At 40.8% G+C, this 23,542-nt stretch overlaps 1 protein-coding gene across 4 annotated transcripts; it reads right to left on the reverse strand.

Moving 5' to 3' along the window:
- On the reverse strand, window positions 1-21,541 carry LOC149284908 (syntaxin-binding protein 1-like). Of its 4 annotated transcripts, none has more exons than XM_089495973.1 (19): window positions 21,505-21,541; window positions 14,184-14,233; window positions 13,995-14,076; window positions 13,504-13,580; window positions 12,713-12,791; window positions 12,418-12,512; window positions 11,049-11,197; window positions 10,613-10,697; window positions 10,327-10,457; window positions 9,987-10,094; window positions 9,802-9,862; window positions 9,654-9,719; window positions 9,028-9,108; window positions 8,387-8,525; window positions 8,181-8,290; window positions 7,967-8,068; window positions 7,337-7,422; window positions 6,847-7,001; window positions 1-83 (listed from the first exon to the last, which is right to left on the reverse strand). In XM_089495973.1, exons 1-19 carry the CDS (start codon window positions 21,539-21,541, stop codon window positions 1-3), a joined length of 1,776 nt encoding a protein of 591 aa, XP_089352099.1. The 4 variants fall into 4 exon arrangements, with proteins under 4 accessions (XP_089352099.1, XP_089352098.1, XP_089352097.1 ...); XM_089495972.1 differs by having other exon boundaries at window positions 12,418-12,521; XM_089495971.1 differs by lacking the exon at window positions 1-83 and adding an exon at window positions 3,021-3,130 and having other exon boundaries at window positions 12,418-12,521.
- Window positions 21,542-23,542: the final 2,001 nt, after the last annotated feature.

Consider the following 23,542-nt stretch of genomic DNA (forward strand, 5'->3'; position numbering starts at 1 on the left):
CTAACTGCTGCTCTCATCATCTGTTTTATTCAACCTCTTCAGGGAGTCCAAGAGTTTCTGGGGGGTTAGGATGTGAGTGGACCCTGCAAGGGGAACGGGAAGAAATGGAAGAGAGAGAGAGATAGAGAGCGGGTGGTTAGCAATAGATACATCAATCAGCATTTATTGCCTTCTGTGCCCTAGAGATACGGGCAAGAGACAGCCAGACACCAAAGGAGGCAGAACAGAATAGACTACTTTGTGCATTGAGGCTGCTTTATGCAACAACTCCCATGATGCTAAGCCAGTCAGGAAATTGAGCATCATGGGAGACCTAGCTCACAACAGCACGGGACGAAAACTTGGCTAAACCAAAATCACGTTTACTGGTCACTAAAATACAGCTCCACTGCCATCCTAACATTTCTTTAATAATAATAATAATAATAATAATAATAATAATAATATTAATAATGTTATCAGGGGCTGCATCATTGTCAGCCATTTAAACAAGGGATGCAGATTATATATTTTACAGTTTTCAAACCATCTCATACATTAAAATAAACTGTCGATTATTATTTTTTCTCAATTAAACCAACATTCTTAAATTTTCTAGCTCTCCGATATCAGCAATGAATTGCAGTTAAATGTTTTATTACAAGAGAGCGCCTCATTCAAAGAGTTAAAGCTATTAATATAATAGCATGAAAGGGTCAACAATTTAAAGAGAAATGATACCCATAAATGCCGAAAAACAACAATCCCTCAGTTTTAACTAGGTTATGTGAACACAATGGCTACCTCAAGTGAGGCCTGCCAGAAAGCAAGATGGCTGCCCCACGGCAGAATTTTTGTTATGAACTTGCTAAAATATATTACGAGATTGAAAAAAAGTACACTTTCTTGCTTGGGTATAATTTCCCTTTTTAAACATTTTAAATAACATTATCGAATTTAAAGTACACAACGGAACAAGATCTGCTCCCATTCCCCCCCGCATGCAATGTCCTTGTTGGATGTCCCTCCCAGCTCCCCTGCCAGAGAAACACATTGGGCCATATTTTAAATAACAGCAACATGCTAAATGTGGTGCAGTCACCATGGAAACCAGTGGTACGTTCGTATTGATTACTCCAAATTTAGCACTTGGCCCCAGGATTGCTGTTAGAATTATGGCCCAATTGCATGAAACCATTCTCCCCAATCCAATGCTTGCTGAAGAGGAATCTATGACGTGCACAGATCCCGTGGACAAGCAAAAAAATAAAAACAACGTGAGGTGTCTGTGGGAGGGCGTTCAGCCCGGTCCCTGCTTGAACCCAAGGGATGAGGAGGCTAACAGCACGGGTTAACGGGAATAATTAATTTAAAAGATGCCACTCAGTTTTTAGCGGGCAGAGAGGAACTCGTTTATGAACTCTGGTGTTATGTGATGTGGGACTGTGCTGTTAATCTCTTCATCGCCCAAGTGGGGTCAGAGCGAGCGTTCCTGCCCTAGAACGGTGAATTCATGACTTCATGCAACCAGTGACAATGTTAGCAGAGGCTTTAATCCTCTTGTTAAATTAAAACGTTTAGAGATTGTTGTGGTGCTGGCACGTGAACCGCTTGCAGAGCAAAATGCTTGAAAATGTTTGTCCTCTAGGTGGGCATCGGATATGAGTATGTAATCGAGGTGCGAGAGATGACAATGGACATGATTTGGTTGAATGGTCTATGCCTCATATTAGCAGCAAACAATTCTCCAGAAGCTCTCTGTTGCCTACTCTGATTGAACCATGTAGGTTGGGTGTCTTCAGAACCTCCCAAGTAACTCATTCCCCAAAACATGGTCTTTGGTCTCTGAGAACCTATGACAACCAACTAAGCCTGCATCTAAGTTCTCCATGACATCTGCAGAGCATTGTTCTAGTCTTGAAACCTAAACATTGAACAGCCGTTTTTGTTTAGAACCTTTCTTATCATATAAAAATACAGACTGGATGGGCCGAAACTGGGTAGACTGGATGGGCCGAATGGTTCTTATCTGCTGTCACTTTCTATGCTACTTCTCTGACAGTAAAGGCATCTATAGACCTTTGCACTATACATGTTTTTAGAGTACAAAAGTAATTCCAAATATCAGTGATAAAAGGTAACATTGACACCATCTCTTCTGTCCATACATCATGTGCCAGTTTCCTTGTTGAAGGCATCGGTAAGGTGTTGTAAGATTGGCACCACTAATAAACTTAATTTCTCAATCACAGTCACAATTCAAACCATTAAAGCTGGCTTCACCAATGTTACCTTGAGATAGTAGTGTAGTGTTACGTGTTCTAAACTATACATATCTGATTTAGTAAGGTATAAGTGATACCATCTCTAACCATAAAGTTCCTTCTTACTGCAAATGACAAATTTTTTACTGTTTCCTTACTGTTTTTGATATTTTAAGCCTTATAACCCAGGTAATCTTAGATCTGTTCTATATGTGAAGGTGTGGTGGTTTTTTTTAGTGCATAATGGGAATTGAATCTTGCTAAAAGAATGAGGAGAGCAGAAAAGGTAAGGCATACAAGCAGTATATGAGAGAGATGAGATATGGCATGACAGACAAGAGGTGGAGAAACAACTTGAGAGTAGCAGGAGATGAATGGATAGCGATGTGAAGACATAGGGGGTGAATAAGGTGGAAGGTGAAGGTAAGATGTAAGGCTGAGGATAACCATGGGTGAGTAAAAGACAAAAGGACCAAGACAGGGAGTCGGACAACAGCTGGAGACAAATGGAAGATGTATATGAGAGAATAGTAATAGATGGAGTGAAGGCCTGTAATGGGGTGAAAGGACACATTTTCAATTGTTTTCAGAATGAAATTTTCAACAAAAAATATAAACCAGCAAGCATTTTTTATATAGTAAAAGAAAATAAGATAAATTAATTGGTGATGTCCGAGCTGAGGGTGAGTGGGGCAGAGAAATCCACAAGGGTGGGTGGTATTTATTTGTTGGGGTATTAAAGTCTCTCTTTACTTTTTTGTCCCAGCTCGTTAGACCTCACTCCATGATGGGAGCCGGGTCCTCGAATGACACCCGACTGCTGTCTCTGAAGTCTGGGTGTCTGAGGTCTCCAAGAAATTTGATGGGTGTTAATATGTGAGTGGAACCTGTGAGAAAAAAGAGGGGGCTGACAAAGGCCTAACACGCACAAAGGAGCAAGAAGGGAAAGCAAGAGCTGACAAAGGACAAGGACAGACAAGAAGAGTTCAGGAGAAAGAACTAGACAGGATCAACAATTACAATACACAAACAGAGAGATCAGGGGGGTGACAAGGCGAGAGGACGTAGAGTTGGAAGTAGAATAAGAATGGTGTAAAAGTAATAAGATAAAGACAGTAAGGAAGGAGAGTTAAGTAGAGAGGTAAACGCAATACATGGGGACCTTTGAATCGGGGAGAAGTAGAGAAGGCCAGGAGGGAAGTGAGACAATAGGCACAACTATAGAGACAGATACAGACAGGCTGAGAACGCCATAAGTATACAGAAACATTAGAAGCAGAAGACCCAGCAACACAGAATGACTCTTAGGTCATGAGTAATGACCAGGGAGGCATCAGCTACAACAAGAGGTAAAATGCAGAATTGTAAAGACAAAAGAAAGAAAGGAATGGTACAGAAAAATGAGAGAGAGAAAAATGAGAGAAGAGGACACAAGAGAGAAGACAGAAACAAGAGGAACTGCAACAGGGACATCTAAGTCACGACTGGACAAATCAGTCATTTTGGTGCCAGGATGGGAAGATGGCATAATTATTTATTTTTTTGTCCAAGAATGGATGTATCAAAACATCAATTGCAGGCAGCACAAAATGTCATATTTGAGGAGTAACACGTGTCTGGCATTTGTCCAGCCCTGGTATAGGCAAGCAGTAGATTAGAAGACAGGGAGGAGAGAAAGAGACATTGATAGATACACAGGAGGCAAAATATGAAGAAGCCGATTCTGCTAGGTTCAAAAATATTTTGACCCACATTTAAGTATTTAATTAAAAACGGAATCCTAATATAATCCAGTGTATGAGTGGACAACCTGCTTCCTAAGGTTTCTTCTTCAACCACTATACAAAAACATTTGAATGGGAAACTATACTTTCAGACACCCATGTTTAATTAATTGTAAGAATTATTCTAATTAAATTGGATCATCAATGCAGTTGTATGTCTCATATATTCAACATACTTTATTGTAGTAGAATATTTTAAAATATATATATCATTAAAAACATGTGATACAAGATAGGGCCATAAAAACCTCACAGCAAAGAGCCGAATGAGTCCGATGGTGATGTTGTGGTCTGACTCCACATACACATTAGTAATAATAATAATAACTTTTAACCTAAAAAAGATTTTACATTTTCTCCCCCATTGTGTGCGTTAATAATATTTACCAATCAATGCTTTGAAAAAAAAAACTTTTCAATTAAATTGTGTATTTAGATCTAGAATTTGTTTGTTCTTTGGGCAAATTTAAAAGTGGAATTTTGAGCCTAACACAAATCGGCCTGTTAGCGGAAATAAAGACAGACATAGATCAGACAGATGAGAGGAAAATGTGCGAACCCCCAAGGCCTGGATTTTTTAATCAGTGACATAATAATCTCTAATTATGAGGACCCTTTGCCTAGGCTTTGGTACATCCCTTGTGGCAGCCAGAGCATCATGGGAATTGTAGTCTGTAGTAACCAGAGTGCCTAGGTTTAGCAAATACCACCAGCAACATAAGAGACGCGTCTTAACTATACTAGACAATATGGAAATTGCGCAATAGTTTGTGAGGAGAGAATCCTCTACTTTTGTTAAATCGAGGCCTTAGGATGGAGGTTCATTAAGAAAGAGTGACGGGCTGGAGATAGAAGACAAGGCAAAGACATACTGAAGCAGACAGAGAAAGGCATTACACTAACACACACCCATGTACGCTTACACAAATCCACATTCTTAAAATGGACGCAGGCCCAGGCTTACCAACAGATATATGCGCTCCTTTCTACACACACTCACACTCACGCAGGTACAGCTACTTGAACACACAAGTATCTAAAATCATACCCATCTGATTTGTCTGAAGTTTACTTGAACATTTTCTTCTACCCTCCCCTGGAACACACTAGTAGGACTCAGTAATGGCTCTGCTAACCCAAACACGTTTACAATGCTCAATAAAAGACACACTGGGCCTTTTAGATCAAAATACATAATAACTGACCAAACAAGACTACGTAGAACATTCTAGGAGGGGCATCGAAAGGATTCTGCCATATTGGACATTCTATCTAAAAACCTGGGGTTCCATGATGCCAAGATGTGGAATTGCTGCTAAGACACATTTTTCAACTGAAAGTGGACATGGGGGGGGGGGGTAACACACTATGTTAACACAATTCACATTTTAATCTCTACCTCTCCAACACTGTTTATCTATATTGCCTTCTTTTTCACTCTAATCACCCTTCAGCTCTGCCCACTGCGTAAAACTCTTTCATGACCTCCTGCCACACTTACAAAAGACTTATCTGTAAAGCCGCTTATCCCTCTTCACCTAAATACCTACAATTACCTCCAAAGGTCTGTGCCTTACTCACTAATACCCTCCATCTCTCTGATTCTCATAACTACACCCTGCCCCTTTGAAACCGTAAACCATACTTTTATAGGAATTTTAATTGCTCGAAATTTCTTTTTTTCCCCCAAATGAGGAATAACTCTTATACAAAATGCGACTATAAGGTTGTGTGGCTACAGCGTAGGTCGCTCCCTCCTCCATTAATGGTGGGTGTTCAAAGCAGCTGATTAATCTTCTTATGAGTGCTTTTGTGGACAGGCACACGCGCTTCCAACTGCCATCACACCTAATGGGGTTTGAATTAAGCACCCAATACTTTGTGAGCCTGTAAGGCTCACAGACATTAGTTTCTGAGCTGCTTATATATCAAAATGAGGGCTTTCACTGGCCTTTAAAGAGAAGCCATCACCTGACAAAACACTATATTTAATGTATACGAGTTGTATGACCTAAGAAAGACTCATGTTTTTCATTAAGACCAAATTTCCGTTTGCACAACAGGACCTAAGCTGGCTGTGAGGTGCAATGGGCAAATGCCAAATGGGCCAGTATCCCACACTGCCTGAAACTCACCTCCATTTGCCCAAGAGGCCAATATATGCCTTCAGGCTACAGGTGGCTACAGACACCTACTTCATACATGGAGCCACATGAGGCAAAGGCGTGTGCAGCAGAGATAAAAGTATACAGTACGGCGGTGTGAATCCAGCAGGTGGCCACATGCCTGAAGGCCACTGGCCTTAAAGTGCCATGGCTGATTTTTCCTGCCGGTCCAGTCCAATTCACCCTAATACTGTTCTATAAGTAGCTCTGTTGTGAACCATTCTTGCTAAAGGCAACACACACACTTACAGATATAGACATGGGCTGCTTAAAGCAAGGATTCAGTTCTAGATTTCTCTTGAAAACCCATTGTGCTTAGGAACCTCAAACATTGGCGTTAGACAATTTCGCTTTAAGGTGTACCACACACAAAACGTACACAGACTCACGTAACAGTCTGATGTTCATACAAATACAGGCAGTAAAGGACGCACAAAGTATACACACAAAATCTAACATATGCTTACGGATATGCACATACAAACAGAAGCACAATTATACGCAGTAACACAGTTACACACAAGGGACACGTACACATATCATGACAGACACACAAACCTAGTGACATACAAGAGGCGTTGTCCTTTTTTCAAACAACAGATCCTTGATGAGCATCCTGAAGGGTTTGGGGGTGCTTGGCTGGTTATCACTTACCTATTAGGACCTCCCATTTGCCGCTAGCCTGAGACACCTCGTATGCACAGCGCATCTCGCTAAAGCCCACTCCTCCCAGAATAAAAATGATCAGACGTGGACCAGCGCGATATTCCCCGGGGGCCTTGTTCTTGTGCCAGTGTCCATAGCGGGCGCTGTGAAAACAAGAGGACATTAAAAACCATGTGTATTCATGGATTCGCGTTTCACCGAGATCTAGGCTACGTATAAAATTAGGATCTCCAATGCTTGAGCCCAAAATATATGAGGCTCAGAGACGTGCCCATTCTTTAGTAGGAACCCTAAGCTGTAGCGAGGTAGATTGCAGTATACCTCTTGTGATTATTTTGTTTCTATGAATAATACACCCTCTTCTATGGTCCTTAGCTAATTTTAGAACAGGAGTAGTTCCTTAAAATGTTACGACTGAGACAACTGGACTATGAGCTAGATTTGATCATTTGGTTCCAGATTGAATTTGGATACCAACCTTACAGCTGTTGTGCTGAATGAAGCAGAGGAACGGGTGGAGATGTAAGGGTAATGTTTTGTATCCAACTTGTCATCAATAGTGTCCTGAAATCAGAAGATAAGTAATATTGAACGTTATTTCATGTGATTCAGAAACTCGCACAAGTTACATCTGTAAAGAGTGAATTACAGACTATACAGGTCGTTAAATTACTTGTCATGTTGATAGTTCTTACAGTCTCAAGGGGCACGAATATAATTTAGACTAAATTAAATGCAAGAAATTGATAATAGACACACTAAAACCCTTATACTTAAGTATGAGTTTATGAACAAAACATTGGTTCAATGATAAAACCCTTCCTTTAATAAGAGGTACACAGGGTAACTGAGGTAGTGTATGGCATACGATGAAGGCTATAAAAATGGGATGTAAGAGAATAAAGGAAAGGAAAGAGAGCACAAAGGGAATGAGACATCTCAATGAAGACACAAAGAGGGGTGAAAAGAGGTGAGATAAAAACAAAGAGAAGGAAATATAACACAAAAAGGAGATGTTAAATAATATAAGGGAAGACTGATTTGACCAACAGACCAAATGGATATCCAAAGTCTGGAATGGCTCCGCTTTACCTCTTGACCATCTTACCTCCATTATGTCTTTGACGACTGGGGTCCATCGGGACAGCTGATACGTCTGCTCACTAATTCTTTCCTTGCGATCTGGTTTGTTCCTGCGACGGAGTGTGGACTAAACATAAAACACATGAAATTCAGCTCCAAGTTAGCAGGGATAGGGAAGTTAATGCAGAAACAAATTGAATAAAAAGTTATTTGGTTGCACCAGGACATATAATACATACATCAGTGATGATAGGGACACCCAAATGACCCATGTTGGTGATAATTTCGCTGTCTTCTGGTGGGATCTGTGCATGCTGGATCAGCTTGTTGAGATTCTCCTCGGTGATCCCTAAAAGGGCACAGGTAATTCAAACTCCATCCTTTACACCTTCACGCTCAGCGAGACCCTCCGCTCTCACTATGAGTGTCACTTTGCCCGTCTTACCATTCTTAAGGAAGATATACAGAAGAATGATGCGGATCTTATCATAGGTGCTGACATTCCCATCCAGAAGGATTGGAACAATTGCCCTCATTGGGTCTTTAATCTTTTCCCCTTCTGCATCTGTGCCCATTGCCAAATCCTAAGGAAAAGTCACAGAAAACGCATGTCATATACTTCCTTATTACTTTAAGCGACACCAAGATTATTTCTTCAATTCTACAAGACAATTGTCACGTAAGATAGTGATGCTTATGAAGCTTGTCTCTCTCATCCTAGCACTGAAAGATAGACAAAGATAGACTTCATTTTACATTTTGAAGGTCCAGAGTGAGCTTCTGCTGCAGGAATAACTTGGCTGACCATGTATAATGCATAGTTAACTCATTGATATTTCTTTAAAGTCTTCTAACACATAATCTAATTATGCATTATCCGGGGGTTGGTTCAGCTGAAGAAACCTTTCAATGTTCGACCCTCATCATAAACATTGAAGCAAGGGAGTTGAAACCACAACTTCCCTGCAAACTCTCCATTCAACTTCGGTTTAGCGAATTAAAGATATAATAATTAAAACAGAAAAAAAGTTTATAAATTGTGTTAACCTGCTGGTTGCATAAGTTTCCCCCATTGTCCTTCCTTACCTGTTCCACGCGGCAGAGTTTATCCACTGTTCCCTGGTAATGCTTCATGCAGTCCTCGGCCAAGTGTAGGTGAGTGGAGTACTGCAGAGACATGTATTACACCAATAAATATCAGCTCAGGGGGTTCTGGGTACCATGATTGGAACTACACAGGGGGTTCTAGGTTCATTAACTGGAACTACACAGGGGGTTCTAGGTACATTAACTGGAACTACACAGGAGGTTCTAGATACATTAACTGGCACTGTACGGAAGGGTTCTAGGTACACTGACTGGCACTGTGCTGGGGGTTTCTGCATACACTGAATGGCACTTCACAGAGGTTTTCTAGGTACATTAACTGGAACTGCACAGGGGGGGTTCTAGATACATTAACTGACACTGTACAGAAGGGTTCTAGGTACAGTAACAGGCACTGAACAGGGGGTTTTCAGTGTAAATTGGCTTATTTCAGGCATAGGTTTCTTTATATAGTGACTGGCAGAGCTCAAGGGGCTTCTGCAAAATGTGTGAGAATAAGTTGACTGTTGCAGTTATTGATGTTTTATTAATATTTTGACAAAAGGTACAACAGATAATGAGTAGCGCAATCAGTTGAAATATTTATTACTGCGATTGCTTCTCACCTTGCTCAGTTCCTTCTGATATTGTGGCATTTTCTTCAGCATCTGGGAAAGATCCCTCATAGTAGTCTAAATGAGAAATAAAAAGTCAGTGCTGCTTCCTCGTGTTATACGTATACTGAAGCCACTCTGTAACCCTACGAGGAATCACCTTGTCACCTGTGGTCATCCTTTTGCTGCAGGAGAAGTCCTTCAGAGAGCGAGTAACTTCCCTTAAGTGAGACAGAGAAAGAAATGGATAAGGATCCACCTGATAACTTACAAAAACAGAATAGTAAGGGGTAATTGTAGCTGCCCTGGTGTGGTCTGCTCAGTGATTGCAGCAGGAATACATACTGTGACACTTCTGCAATGTGCTTGTGACGCAAGGTAACCCAGAGATCATCATCTTCATCCAGAAGGACCTCTTTCACTCGCTGCTCACCTATTCCACTGGTCTCGTACCTATGATGAGACTGTTGTATAAGGACCACACCATGTACATATCGTTAAAAGACCACAAACTGTATAATACAGCTCAAAAAAAAAACAACAGACAGGTTCATCTCATCCAGCAACTGACCCGGTAAGGTCTTAGATCTTATTTGCAAAGGTGGCATCACTCACGGGCCAACAAATTGGTTACACAAGACATCGACAATTGAAATGCCATACAACGGGTTAATTCCCGACTTACTTATACACATCATTCTCAACAGGCAGGAGGTCGTAACTCATGGCCTGAAAAGTTAACTCATGCAGAATGGGGGAGACTGGATCAAAACCACGATCTAGGATGATGAGCTGTGAGCGAGCCTTGTCTGGGCCCTGCGGAAAAAATAACCCAACATTTTAATTATCACAATGAATAGTCTAATGTGTTTTGTGTGACTTGTGTTGCGTAAACACTATGCGATAGAAAAGCCTGTTCATTGTGCCACACAGCGTTCCAACAGCACCCAACGTCAACCAAAGTTACTCACTTCTCCCATGGTTGGATCGTCGGCTTTGTAAGCATCCAGTTTATCTTGGATGAGCTGCGAAAGCATTGCGTTATCCTTGTAATCCCTGCGGAGCGACACACATGACAATTACTGTACGCCATTAACTATGTAAAATGGATAAGGCTAAGTGCATTATTAATAAAACCACTCCATGGCAGAGCCAGGTCCTATTACGTTCACCCCTCCATCTGAAAATGGGTCATGTATCTCCATGTCAAGCCAACAGACTGACAACTTGTTCCCTATGTACTACACTCTTCCAAAGCTAACCTCTTCACTGTTCACACTCATCACACCTGTCCTCACTCTGTACAGTACTGTATCTAACCCTCTTTACTAACGCTCACTGCTTCTGCTCATTCACATTCTTTATTCATTCTTTTGCCCAGGTTGTACGTTCAAGGCCTGCACTCACCCGCGGTAGCGCACAGCTGGATACTCTTTCAGTGTGGCACACAGAGTGGCAATCTGCTCAGCAAGACGCTCTAGAATTGGGTTCTTCATCTGAGCCTTGTGAGGACTATAAAAGCTGTGGAACGAGTCGGGGTAATCCAGGGAAAACACCTAAATAGATACAATAGCATATAGTAAGTACACGTGTAGATACACAGATCCATGAAACCCGCGTGTGAAAGGTAGGTTGCCTTTATAGACTGTATACACAGGGAAAGCATTGTTTATGTAAATAATGTGTATTAATGTTTTTATTATTTAACTAATTTCTTCTCATAAACTTTTGGACTTATTGTCAATATACATACATTGATGTCGTTAGTTTAAATGTTTTTGAGATCTGTAGGTTAAATGTTAATCTCTCATCTTGAGATCAATGGCAGCCTTTGGCACGGCCAGCTTTCTCTATTATATCATGCAGCCACCTTTACAGCGGCTGCCTGAACCAAAAGCCGCTACTTAACAACAAGGTAGAAATAACAGGGAGGAAAAATGAGGTCGATCACGAGACACTATGTGTATTTAAAATATATATATATATCTGTGTGTTTTGCAGGGTTATTATTATTAAAGATAAATCTATTTTTTTCAAGGGTCACTCTTATGGCTCCTGCGTCATATGGGGAGAACCACGTCAGTGTTTGCTGATAACACAAATCATCCACAGTATTAAAGTCAGAAGAAGGCTGTTCTGGTCTGCAAAGGGATTTAGAAAAACAAGAGGACCAGCGAAGAAGACAGTAAGAGGTTATGCAAAGGGGAGCTGTCGCCTTCACAGCTTCTAGCATAACTAAATTAACTAAACAAAGCTTCCTATAGCTGGTGCTTAATACGTGTAATTATTATAAAGATGTTTACTTTGAATATAGGGGTTATTTTAAGTTATGGAAGCTGGGATCGGTGGCCAAAAAGTGGCATGAAAGATGTAGATTCCGTTTATTTTTTTCTTTGATGGTTCTAAGAAAATCCAGGTCAACATGAAAGTGAGAAGATGATATACAAAGCCTAACTACTGCACTACTTTCAGGACTAAACCACAGAAAAAGAAGGAAAGGAATACATTTTTCATGTATATGCAGGGGCAAAGTCTTAATGAATCCAATGTGCAACTTAATGAATCCAATAACTTAGCGGAACACTATAATTAAGAGTTTCCCCTGATTCAAAGCATACAGGGGGCACCAGAAGACTAACATGAAGCTAACTGGGGAAGCACAGTGTACATTTCTTGTTACATGCACAAAACTCCCCTTACATATGTCTCCATATAATAAGGAATACACAATATCTAAAAGTCTACTTAGTAGATATCTAGCAGCATGACCTCTTACCTGTGACTCGTATGGAAGGAACGCAATGTTTATCTCGGTCAACGTCTTGGTAACTTTGGCTGCTCTGGACTTTACCAGCTCATTAAACAAAGAGTCTGGGCAGGCTGATAGAACAAGAACCCAACAAAGATGTTACTAAAATGAAGGTTTCGCAGTGGTCACATGGAAGGGTAGATAGTGACGGCTTATAGACAGTGGGAACGATGGAGGGAGAATTCTGAACATAGGGTAAGGGGAAGGACATAATCAATGATAGAGGGAGAAAAGCGGTAGCTGTGTCAGTAAGGGCACTTACAGTCAGTAAAGAAGACGTGAGCTGCTCGGTATTTAGATGAAGGAGGATCTTTGAAGTCGCTGATGAGAGAGTGAATAGACTGCAAGAAAGAGAAAGTGGCAAAGTTTATCAGAGAAGGCCAGGGTGCAGCACAAGGGGGCTAAGTAATAGCGAAAAGTACCATCAGCAGCAGATGTAGTGTGTAGTAACAAGACAAAAATAGTGAAGGGTTACCCAACAAAAGATGCATGTGCCGTTGTGCCACATGAAGTATTATGTCAGGTCAATTATGCAGATACAGCATGTTCTGATACTGTAGCTTCTGATGGAAAGAGCCAAACTGGGGGGGTTTGCCTTCTTTTGGATCGACAGCAACAAATTAACAGATATAGGAAAGACTGAACTTGATGGACGCATGTCTTATGTCTCCTATATAACTATGTGGAAATGTTCCATTGTAAACAATATCGGTTACCACCATTGGAAAAAAATACAATCTGGTAATTACGGACCAGTAAGTCTGACAACACTAGTAGATAAATAAATACAGGAATACATTTTTGAAATAATGAGCTAGAATACTACATTTGAGTGATGTGTAAGGTTTTTTAACCAAAGTGAAAATGAAGAGGCAGCTTCTCGACATGCTAAAAGTCACAATGTAGTTCTCAACAAGCTATAAAGCAGCATTAGTGATATTTTATGTGTACGTTTTACATGGTGTTATAAATGTAAGCAGCAGTGCGGTACACTGATGTTGTGGGTGTCTTGACACTATGTTGCAGTGAAATCATACTCAAATGTTGAGTTACCTTCTCGGAAGGCGTGATCAGGTACACAGCCTCCAAACTCGGGATTGGTTCCCTTCGTTTGTTAATGTCTTCAACAACTACAAAGGCACAAATCAGACAGACACACAATATAACACATACACCTTAAGGCAATGGCATTTGGCCCAAGACTATGCAAGAGTTCAAGTCAGTACCATTTTATCTTCTAACTACAAAGTTGGCTACGTCTACAGATACATTATATAAGGATTCTATCAATTACCTAAATCAATGCTGATTTGAGCATAAATACGAGTGGCACAAGTGCACCTGTAAGCACCAGGAGAGCTTGGTACCACTTTCTATGTGACTGTCTACAGACCGTAGACCAACAGTCTACAGACCAGCCAAAGCTTGCGATTGGAGTACCTACAGGACCCTGTAAAAACTTGAGTTCATTTCCTCTTTGTAATACTATGTATGTAAATACCCTCCAACCTCAACCAAATCCTCCCATTCTCAGTGTTACATACTTGTAATCCCTTCTGTCATGATATCAGTCATCTTGCAGCACGATGACAACATGCGCATACTGAGCTGATCCACCACCAGGACCTGCAGGGACACATCATAGCCAATGACACATGACATCATCCTTGGTTGGAAAACATACAATCACAATGGTTTCCACAGTGCTTTTCATGGGTCAGATACAGCCTTACCTTCCACTCTCCTTTCTTCTTCACCTTACGGATAACATCATGCATGATCTCTGCAAGACAAACGGACAAAACAATCAGTAAGTGCCATATTCTATATATCAGTAAAAAAATGTAATTCCACGATGTTCCTGTATACAGCAAAAAACTGAAGGAACAAAAATACAAGACTCATAAACCAAGGAAACTGTAAAATAACGCATCCTTATATTGCATTATTACACAGGTAAAGACAGATTTCTTGTAGTAGTTCAGATCTACAGCCTTAGTTTGGAGAAAATCAGCTGCGTCCCTTTAAGACACAGAGTGCCGGGATATGATGTCATAGCTCGATACTCCATGTCTTAAAGCTGCATAGCGCATTTTAATGCAGTGAAGATGCGGACTGAGTCAGATCTAGGGCAACATTAATGGTAAATACATTACTGTATAAATATTTATATCATATACAGTATATATATATATATATATATATATATATATATATATATATATATATATATACTTTATTTCATTCAAAGCACAGTCCTATTGTGTAGACATGACAGGTGCGCGGTAGGCAAGGCTACTGTTAGGACAAAGCCGCCAGTTTACATAATATATAAAAAGACTTCCCCCATTATAGATAAAACGAGGTTTGGAAACAGAGAAGTCCAGGTGGATATCAATGAAAGTTAAACAAATAGTATTTGGTAGAGAGAAACCAGTCCAAAAGGGAAAAAGATGTGATGTCCCACTTCAGCAAAACAGCAAATAATCCTTAGCGGATCTGCCATTGTATTATTTTCTTTAAAGTTTTGGTCACATAAAAACAACACTGAAATATTTAAGAAGCTTTTTCTCAGTTTCCATGGTAACATCTAACTCTGCCTTCTTGTTTTACATGACAAGTGTTCCAGGAAAAAATCTAAGGCATCACAAATATCTCTTCTCCCTAATTATCACATAACAGATAACAACAGTCCAGGACTTAGCAAAACTGTCTTGATTTGGGCCCCGACTACCGCTATTATATGCGTGTTATCTAACATCACAGGGACACTCATGTTCTGGAGCTTTATTCTTCACGCATCCCGCAGTGAAGCCACACTTCCAACCCAGCACATGTTCCTTGCTATGACTTAATATGTTCTTTTCCATCACCACTGCTAATATCCTTACACATGTCCTAGCCCTTGCTCATCTTGACTACTGTAACCTCCTACACAGGCTTCTGTACCCAACAATTTCCTACCCTGTAATTTAATACACAGCTGTGGTTTGACGCTCAGGGCCAGCCCAAGGCAAAATGCCGCCTGGGGCGAATTTTAAAATGCCGCCCCCTCCCCCTCCTTATCTACCCTTCCTCTCCCTCCATCCCTGCCACCCCCCCTCCCCCTGTACTTACCTTTCAGCAGTCCTGCGGCGAGTCTCCCTGTTCTGTCTCGGTGCCGGCTTGTAATGCTGAGCGCCGGAAATGAGGTAATCTTCCGGCACTCAGCATTACAAGCCGGCACCGAGACCAAACAGGGAGACTCGCCGCAGAGGAGAGAGGGGCGCCGAGCGGGTACTGACAGCTTGGTAAGCGAATACCACTCGGCGCCCCTTTCTCTCTCTTTCGCTTTAAAAAAAAAAAAAAAAGCGGTTGCCCCACTCGGCTCCATTGTCGGGCCTGACGCTGATATCTTCTAGGTTTCTTCTATCGTGTTCTACAATTATACAATTGATTTTCTATAGCTAGGATCATCTTCTTTTGGTTTTTTAAAGGAATGGTAAACATCTACTTCTTTTCCAGCAGAAAAGACCAAGTCAACCATAATTTCATTTTTCTGACAGTGTTAGAGGCATCAGCTGTGTCTCTGTGGCCCACAAACGTGTATTTAACTATATAACTATAATACGACACGCCAAATTTTACTCTTATCTTAAACCTACAATAAATTGAATTTAAATACCACGTACAAAGTAGTTCGTCAATTAACGAAATCACTCTAATTACCATTATAAACAAGCCTCAATTATATTTGCGGATAATCTGGGCTAAATCCATCCACGTGACATGAAAGCAGCCAGGTCTGCAATCCTTCTGACTTCGTGGTACATCATGGCTACCCGAAACCTTCTCCTAGTGACGCAGTCAGTCATGACGCAGCTGAGAAAGTGTGCTTCTACCCATAGTACTAGAACGACTCAGAAATTAAGCTATAAATATATGCTTTTCACTCTTTTTTCCTGATTTTTTTAGAATAAATTGTCAGTTTGATTTAAATACACATTTGATTGGGAACTTGACTTGCCCTGGGAACTTACTATGGGACAGAGAAACCTAACAAAAGTTCTATTAATATATTGTATAAAGAAAATGGCTTTAAGGCATCGATGAGTTGGTACCGACATGGATTTGGACACCAGTTTTCCAAATGCAGTCTCAAGGCGGAACCTTCTTAAATCAACCAGTTCAGGAGTCTCTTTAAACCATGTCATAAACCATTTCAGCAGATTTGCCTGGGTACTAAGCCGTGTAATGCTAGAACACGGAAACAGGGGTACCCTATGATCCATAAAAACATGCATTTCATTGGCAGCTTAAGTCCAAGATACATAGGAGGTCTTCTTCATGTGTTCTGATGTCCTGGTATCTGTGTAGGGCTTTTAATCTTAGAGGAGCAGGAGATTCTGGGTGAGAGGTCCCACTTTTGGCTTTTAGCATGGGGGCAAGCATGTAATTTGGAGCATCATATCTAATGATATTCTGACCATTTATACCTTACTGTTCTGTTACCTAAGGTTAAGGTTACTTCATTTACAAAGATGAGGAGCTACCGTTAAGGTTCAGTCTTGATGTTGGGCGGTCGATGTGTAATGTGTAGTCTGTACATCACTTGTCTGTCACTGCTGCTTTTCAATAAATAATATTCTTATTTCTTATTTTTTTTAAGAGGAAGCAAATCAATGTTTAAAGGGACAGTAAAGATTCCTAAAAAAAAAGGCAAAGCTCACGCACACGCGTGTGCTCATGATAACCTGGATATGAGATATATTGTATCCTTTCTTTGCAATGCATCGTCTTTGACTTTCAAGGTCAAAGAGGCCATAAATGTCTGTGCTATGTATAGACAAGTTTAGAAGGTTTTGCAACATTACTTTTATATAAGATCTTGACAATGTGGCAAAACTAGCATTTCAGTTTCCCGCTCTGAAATGATCTACCCCAACTGCTGCCAGGACAGAAATCCCCATTTTCCATAAAATAAGCAGTTTTCTCTTTTTACTACCTCAGTGGTTGCTTTCCTGCTGATGTCAACCAAGCAGCACCATAGGATCTCTGTGCATCTAAAAAAAAACGACCTTGCGTTATAATCGAGGTCTTCTTTTATTTAGACCACAGATCAGCGGCACTTGATCCCCTGGCACAGGGGAGAGGCTGTTCCCGTAGTGCGTGCCGTGGCCCGGCCCTTTTGTGCGTTGAGGCTTGGGTGGAAGTGCTTGGGTAACATATCTGATACCACGGAGAAGCAGATGAAGAAAGAAGACTGAAGAAAGAAGACAGAAGAACAAGAAGAGGCAAGAGTGCAGCTGCGGAAAGGAGGCAGAAGCGGTCAGCGGAGAAGATAGGGAGACATTGACAGAGAGTGTGAGAGAGAGAGAGTGAATAAGAGTATAAGATTGTATAAGATTGTTAGGGAGGATGCGGGTGAGAGTATAAGAGAGAGCGAGAGTATGAGGGCCAGTTTATATTCAGGTCTTTTTTTTCTTACATTAAGATCCGAAGTTTGGGGGTCATCTTATAATTGAGCAAATACTGTACATCCTTGACCAGATAAATGGGTGCAGGATTGCCACTGATATGCTAATTTGCTAAACTAATATGCCAAGACATTTAAAATGGGATTAGGGGGCTAGTTTTGTAGAGTATTTCCTCATAAAAAAATATTGCCAAATTTATGACTTTTTTCCTTTAATAAAATGGAGAAACAATTTTATTTTAACATTTTTAGAAAAATGTAAAAATATTAATTTAATTTATATTTAATCTAGAATGGAATCAGTCTGTCTTTTTAAATTGCAGTGGATTTCAAAGACAAAACTATTTATTGTGTCTTCTTTTGCCTCTTATGTCCCTTGGCTGTATACGGACTTGTTCTGACTCACTTGTCTTTGGTCTTGTCTTGGATTTAGGCGTTTTATGCCTATCCCACGCATTTTTAAATGCCCTTTCTGTATTAACCTCTACCACTTCTGGTACGAATGCCTTATAAAGGATATTCTTATCCAAGCAGACCTTTCCTAGAATCCAGCTTGTCTAATGCTTATTAAGTCTGTGGTTGGATGAGTGTGATGAGAGATGAAGTCCACGACACCTGGGCAGCCAAATGGCGTACCTATCACGTTTAGGCAGCGTGATGGAAGAAGGGAGGGGTCGGGGTAAGTGATTACTTTCTGCGTCCTTCAGGGACAAGCTGATTAACAGCCACAATCTGTCACTAGAGAGGCTTGGGGGAGGAGGACGATGTAAGCGTTAGGCAGAGCAGGTGTGGAGCGTGCACTTAAATGTGCAATTAAAGGGGACTCCTACCACATACTTTATTACTAGTATCGCTTTAAAACCGATTTTAAAATATTGTATAGACCTTTTCTTTTCACGTCAACCGGTACATATTATTTATTGTATTACATAGCGCCATCATATTCCGCAGCGCTGTACAATGGGTACCTGTGTATGCGTTATTTAAGCCCGATCTACTTAATAAACACTTTAAGTCTTTATCCTACTTTCTTCTAATAAACTATTGACTATCTCAGAAGGACCTTGAATATCAGTGAGAGTAACATTTAACACTCTAATTCATTTCATAGAATCCCCATCCCTTAGTAAGACCACCATGCAGCCTTTTTAAAAAAAATGTCACCAATAATTAATCGTATTGCTGCTAAAACACCCCCTGAAGTCTGCTCTATAGTCCTGCTTTCCACACATGGATTGGTATTTACTATTTGATGACCTCAGGATGTTTCCTCAGCCTTGGACCTTTTCCACCGGCCCTGACCAAGTGACCATTGGTTTGTATTAAAGCTTTCAGTCAAACCCTCTTGCCCTGACCTATAGATTGGACCCTAATGCTTAATTTCACCAAAGAACGCCAACCTTAGATACTGCTGACTTCCTGGAGTGTAGACCAGCATTCCCAACACTATTCTGCGTTGCTTCAGCCAGATCTGTATCTTGAATAGCCTGAGAAACCGTATATCTTGTTAACTGCCCCTTGGAAATCATCAGGGGCCCCATATGCCCCTTTCCCCACCTCCCCATTTATTGTCCACGCAGGAGATGTGTCCATGCACATAATACATTCACCTCCAGCATTGGCTGAGAACGGGTTCATGCCATGCACATGCGCTCCCATTGATTACAAAGAGTTAAACCAAGGCATGTTCAATATTAATTCTATGAGCTGTGAAGGACACATATATAGGACTTAGGAGCCTGACCTTGAATTATTTTAGGAGCTTGGAACAGGTATATAAAGAATGATTGAGCAGTTGGATGAAGGGGAGCATTGGCAAGGGGGCAAAAAGGCAGTTTCCCTCTGAGCTTTTTTGGATTTGAGGATTTCTGGGTCACTGCTGGAAATATTTTGTTAATTCTGCTTGCAATTCCAGATACAGCCACTAGGGTCTAGCATAATAAAGACATTTGGCAGCATTTACTCCATAACTGGATCCTTTCTGTAACTGTTTTTTGGAAGGGGCTGGACAGTACAGTCTGAACATGTTGACTAGAGTGTGTTTTTTTTGTGTTGCTTTATCACCAGGCCAACTGGTTTTAGGTGCCCCCAGGGTGGAATGACTCCTGTTTGCTCATCAGCTATAATTCAGCAAGCCGTGTTACGTCGGCCAGCGTTTACTCCGTAGCATAAATGTAATCACCAAAATCAGATATATACACTTATAACACATATTATAGCAAATCATCCAGCAGTTTCTGTCGATGCAATTAAATAGGGACAGAATTTTATTATCACCTCCTAGTAAATAATGCAATACAATGCCAACATATATACAGTATTACCCATGCTATATACAATCCACAACATCCTTAACTATCTGATTTACTGTCTGTAAATTATGTATAGCAACATCTGTTCCATAATTACACACTCCTTACAAATCCTGCAAGCACCGGTGTATACGTTGAGCTTTTTCTTTTCTTTTATAGAAACAAGCACCCTGCAACCACTACATATATATATACATATAAAGAAGTGTCTCACAGTATGCATTATATATACATGTTTTACTAATTCATCTTGCACAACATAATAATCAATAAGAATATGAGCGGCTTCAATGTAGGATAATATAAATTATATATATATATATATATATATATATATATATATATATATATATATATATATATATATATATATATATATATATATATATATATATATATATATATATATATATATATATGTGTGTATATATATATATATATATATATACACACACATATATATATATATATATATATATATATTGAATGCACACACATGTATACAATATATATATTATATTACAAGTGCCCCCCCCAACACCAGGATGCCCTTTGGGATTTTACTTATTGATTAGGATGACTAGAAGCCATAAATTAAATATACTGCACAAGATGTCACAAATAAAGCAAACCATGACCCGTCCAAAGGCAAATGTGGACAATGGACCCAAATCGGTGGCTTAAAAAGAAATGGTGTTAATTAAAGGGGCATTAGGAATATTTTTTTTTTAGGAGGGGCAGAATCAGGCTGATAGATGAGAGGAGGGAGGGATTTGCATGTATGGTGGATGTTGACAGCTATAGTATTAGAGATCAGGTCTGATCATATGTAGTGCTGCTGATCTTAGGCTTACAGGGAGGAATATGGCTGAACTGGGGAGAGCTGTATGGGGTGATGGGAGGAGGGAGGGATGATGGATGTTGCAGTATATACTGTCAGGGAGATCTGGCCTTTTCTCTGGGTACCTGGGATGTAGATGGGGATTTTGAGTCCATAAGGAGCATGCAGTTATTGGATATCAGGCTAAAATAGAGAGTTAAATGGTACAGAGATAGCGTGATGGAGAGAATGGGAGGATGCAGAGATGGAGAGAATGGGAGGATGCAGAGATGGAGAGAATGGGAGGATGCAGAGATGGAGATGGTGCATGATGCAGATCCACATCCGCAGGACACAGGGAGGGGTCTGGAGTGACACAGACAAGCACCTAAAGGGGGTAACTAGACACCTGCCACCCCACCAGAACCCCTGTCATACACCCCATACACAAACCCCCTTTATCTTACTTTCTCCAACCACTGCCTTTAGTCCGCTGGGCGCCATCCTGACCCGGTCCAACAGCTAAATCCGATCTAGGCGAGAGTGAAGAGAGGAGAGGGAGAGCTGAAGTCAGCTGACTGCAGGGGAGAGGGAGGAGGAACTGATGGAGGAGGAGAGACAGAGATAGGATGGAGCTGCTATCAGCTGATTGGGGGGGGGAGAGGGGAAGGAGAGGACGCTAGTCACCGACAGCAGGAGACAGGCAGGTGGGAGAGGGGCTGGGATCCTGCGAGAGAGACAGAGATAGAATGAGAGGAGGAGAGAGAGATAGAATGAGAGGAGGAGAGAGAGATAGAATGAGAGGAGGAGAGTAAGGAGGAACCGTTACTATCAACAAGAGGAAGAGAGTGGACTGCAGCTGGGTGCTGCAGATGAAAGATGGGAGGGCGAGGAGAGTAAGGGGGAGCGAGGAGACAGAGTGGGGAGAGAGATGCTGCTAAGAGACAGAGTGGGGAGAGAGGGATGCTGCTGGGAGACAGAGTGGGGAGAGAGGGATGTTGCTGATAGAGTGGGGAGAGAGGGATGCTGCTGAGAGACAGAGTGGGGAGAGAGGGATGCTGCTGGGAGACAGTGTGAGAGGCGAGTAAGGGGGATCAGGTACTGATAAGAGAGAATGGGGAGAGAGGGATGCAGCTGGGTGCTGCAGGAGGGATCTGTCCTTAGCAGAGGGGAGAGAGCACATTGTCCATCAATGCATTCATGGCATCACAGCTGCCACTGCCTGGTTTACCCTTGCCCCTACATATCACCCTCTCTAACATACCCCACTCCTTTGTGGGGTATGTATGGGATTCATACATAAATCTCTCTGCTGGATACACAGTCTGACCATCTCTCACCTTATTTCCCTTAGCAGCCGAATATAGGGAATTATTAGATATTAGTTATTATTAGACTGTATTTGTTATTAATAATTATTAGACTGTGTCAGTTATTGGTACTTAATAGACTGTATTAGTAATTATTGGAGTATGTTAATTATTAGTAATTATTAGACTGTATTAGTAATTATTAGACTGTATTAGTTATTGGTAATTAATAAATTGTATACATTAGTAATTATTAGACTATGTTAGTTATTAGTAATTATTGGACCTGCTTTGCATATTCCTACAAAAAACAAAAACTGTCTGCGCTTCTTACCCTAATAAAGTTGGCAACAAATATATAAACATAATATAAATGAGAGGTTTTGGTTATATGAATTGGCCAAAGCATAATTAAGCTCACCCGCCACGTCAAGGCACACTCTCAATAGGGTGAGAACCTACTCTCACTTCCTACATAGTGGACACACAAAGCAGTTTATACTGCTACCAAAACCTTATTAATGTGTTGGGGGAGGTGCAATTAAACCTCCTCCCCATTAACCCCTGGATAGCAAGCTGCAACCAGACTGATGAGGAGCCAACAACCTCAAATATGTGCAAACAGGGAAAAGAAAAAATGTCGGTGCGCTAAGCTAGTCACAGGCTCAAATAATACAAATATGTAATACGAGGCCTACCAAACAGGTGTAAGCATGCAGCAAGAAACAGTGTATTGGCTGTACAATGTATACAAAAAACAAAAACTGTCTGCGCTTCTTACCCTAATAAAGTTGGCAACAAATATATAAACATAATATAAATGAGAGGTTTTGGTTATATGAATTGGCCAAAGCATAATTAAGCTCACCCGCCACGTCAAGGCACACTCTCAATAGGGTGAGAACCTACTCTCACTTCCTACATAGTGGACACACAAAGCAGTTTATACTGCTACCAAAACCTTATTAATGTGTTGGGGGAGGTGCAATTAAACCTCCTCCCCATTAACCCCTGGATAGCAAGCTGCAACCAGACTGATGAGGAGCCAACAACCTCAAATATGTGCAAACAGGGAAAAGAAAAAATGTCGGTGCGCTAAGCTAGTCACAGGCTCAAATAATACAAATATGTAATACGAGGCCTACCAAACAGGTGTAAGCATGCAGCAAGAAACAGTGTATTGGCTGTACAATGT

This window comes from Sceloporus occidentalis, unplaced genomic scaffold, assembly GCF_023333645.1.
Source record: "Sceloporus occidentalis isolate IW3139 unplaced genomic scaffold, rSceOcc1.0.p SCAF_87, whole genome shotgun sequence".
Lineage (NCBI taxonomy): Eukaryota > Metazoa > Chordata > Lepidosauria > Squamata > Phrynosomatidae > Sceloporus > Sceloporus occidentalis.

Excerpts from the sequence above, each read along its gene's own strand:
- LOC149284908 (XM_089495971.1), bottom strand. The coding sequence starts at position 21,541 with ATGGCGCCCAGCGGACTAAAGGCAGTGGTTGGAGAAA. Across the intron at positions 14,234-21,504 it reads AAAGGCAGTGGTTGGAGAAA|AGATCATGCATGATGTTATC; the intron begins GTAAGATAAAGG and ends TTTGTCTTGCAG. Across the intron at positions 11,198-12,417 it reads TCCTTCCATACGAGTCACAG|GTGTTTTCCCTGGATTACCC; the intron begins GTAAGAGGTCAT and ends GTATCTATTTAG.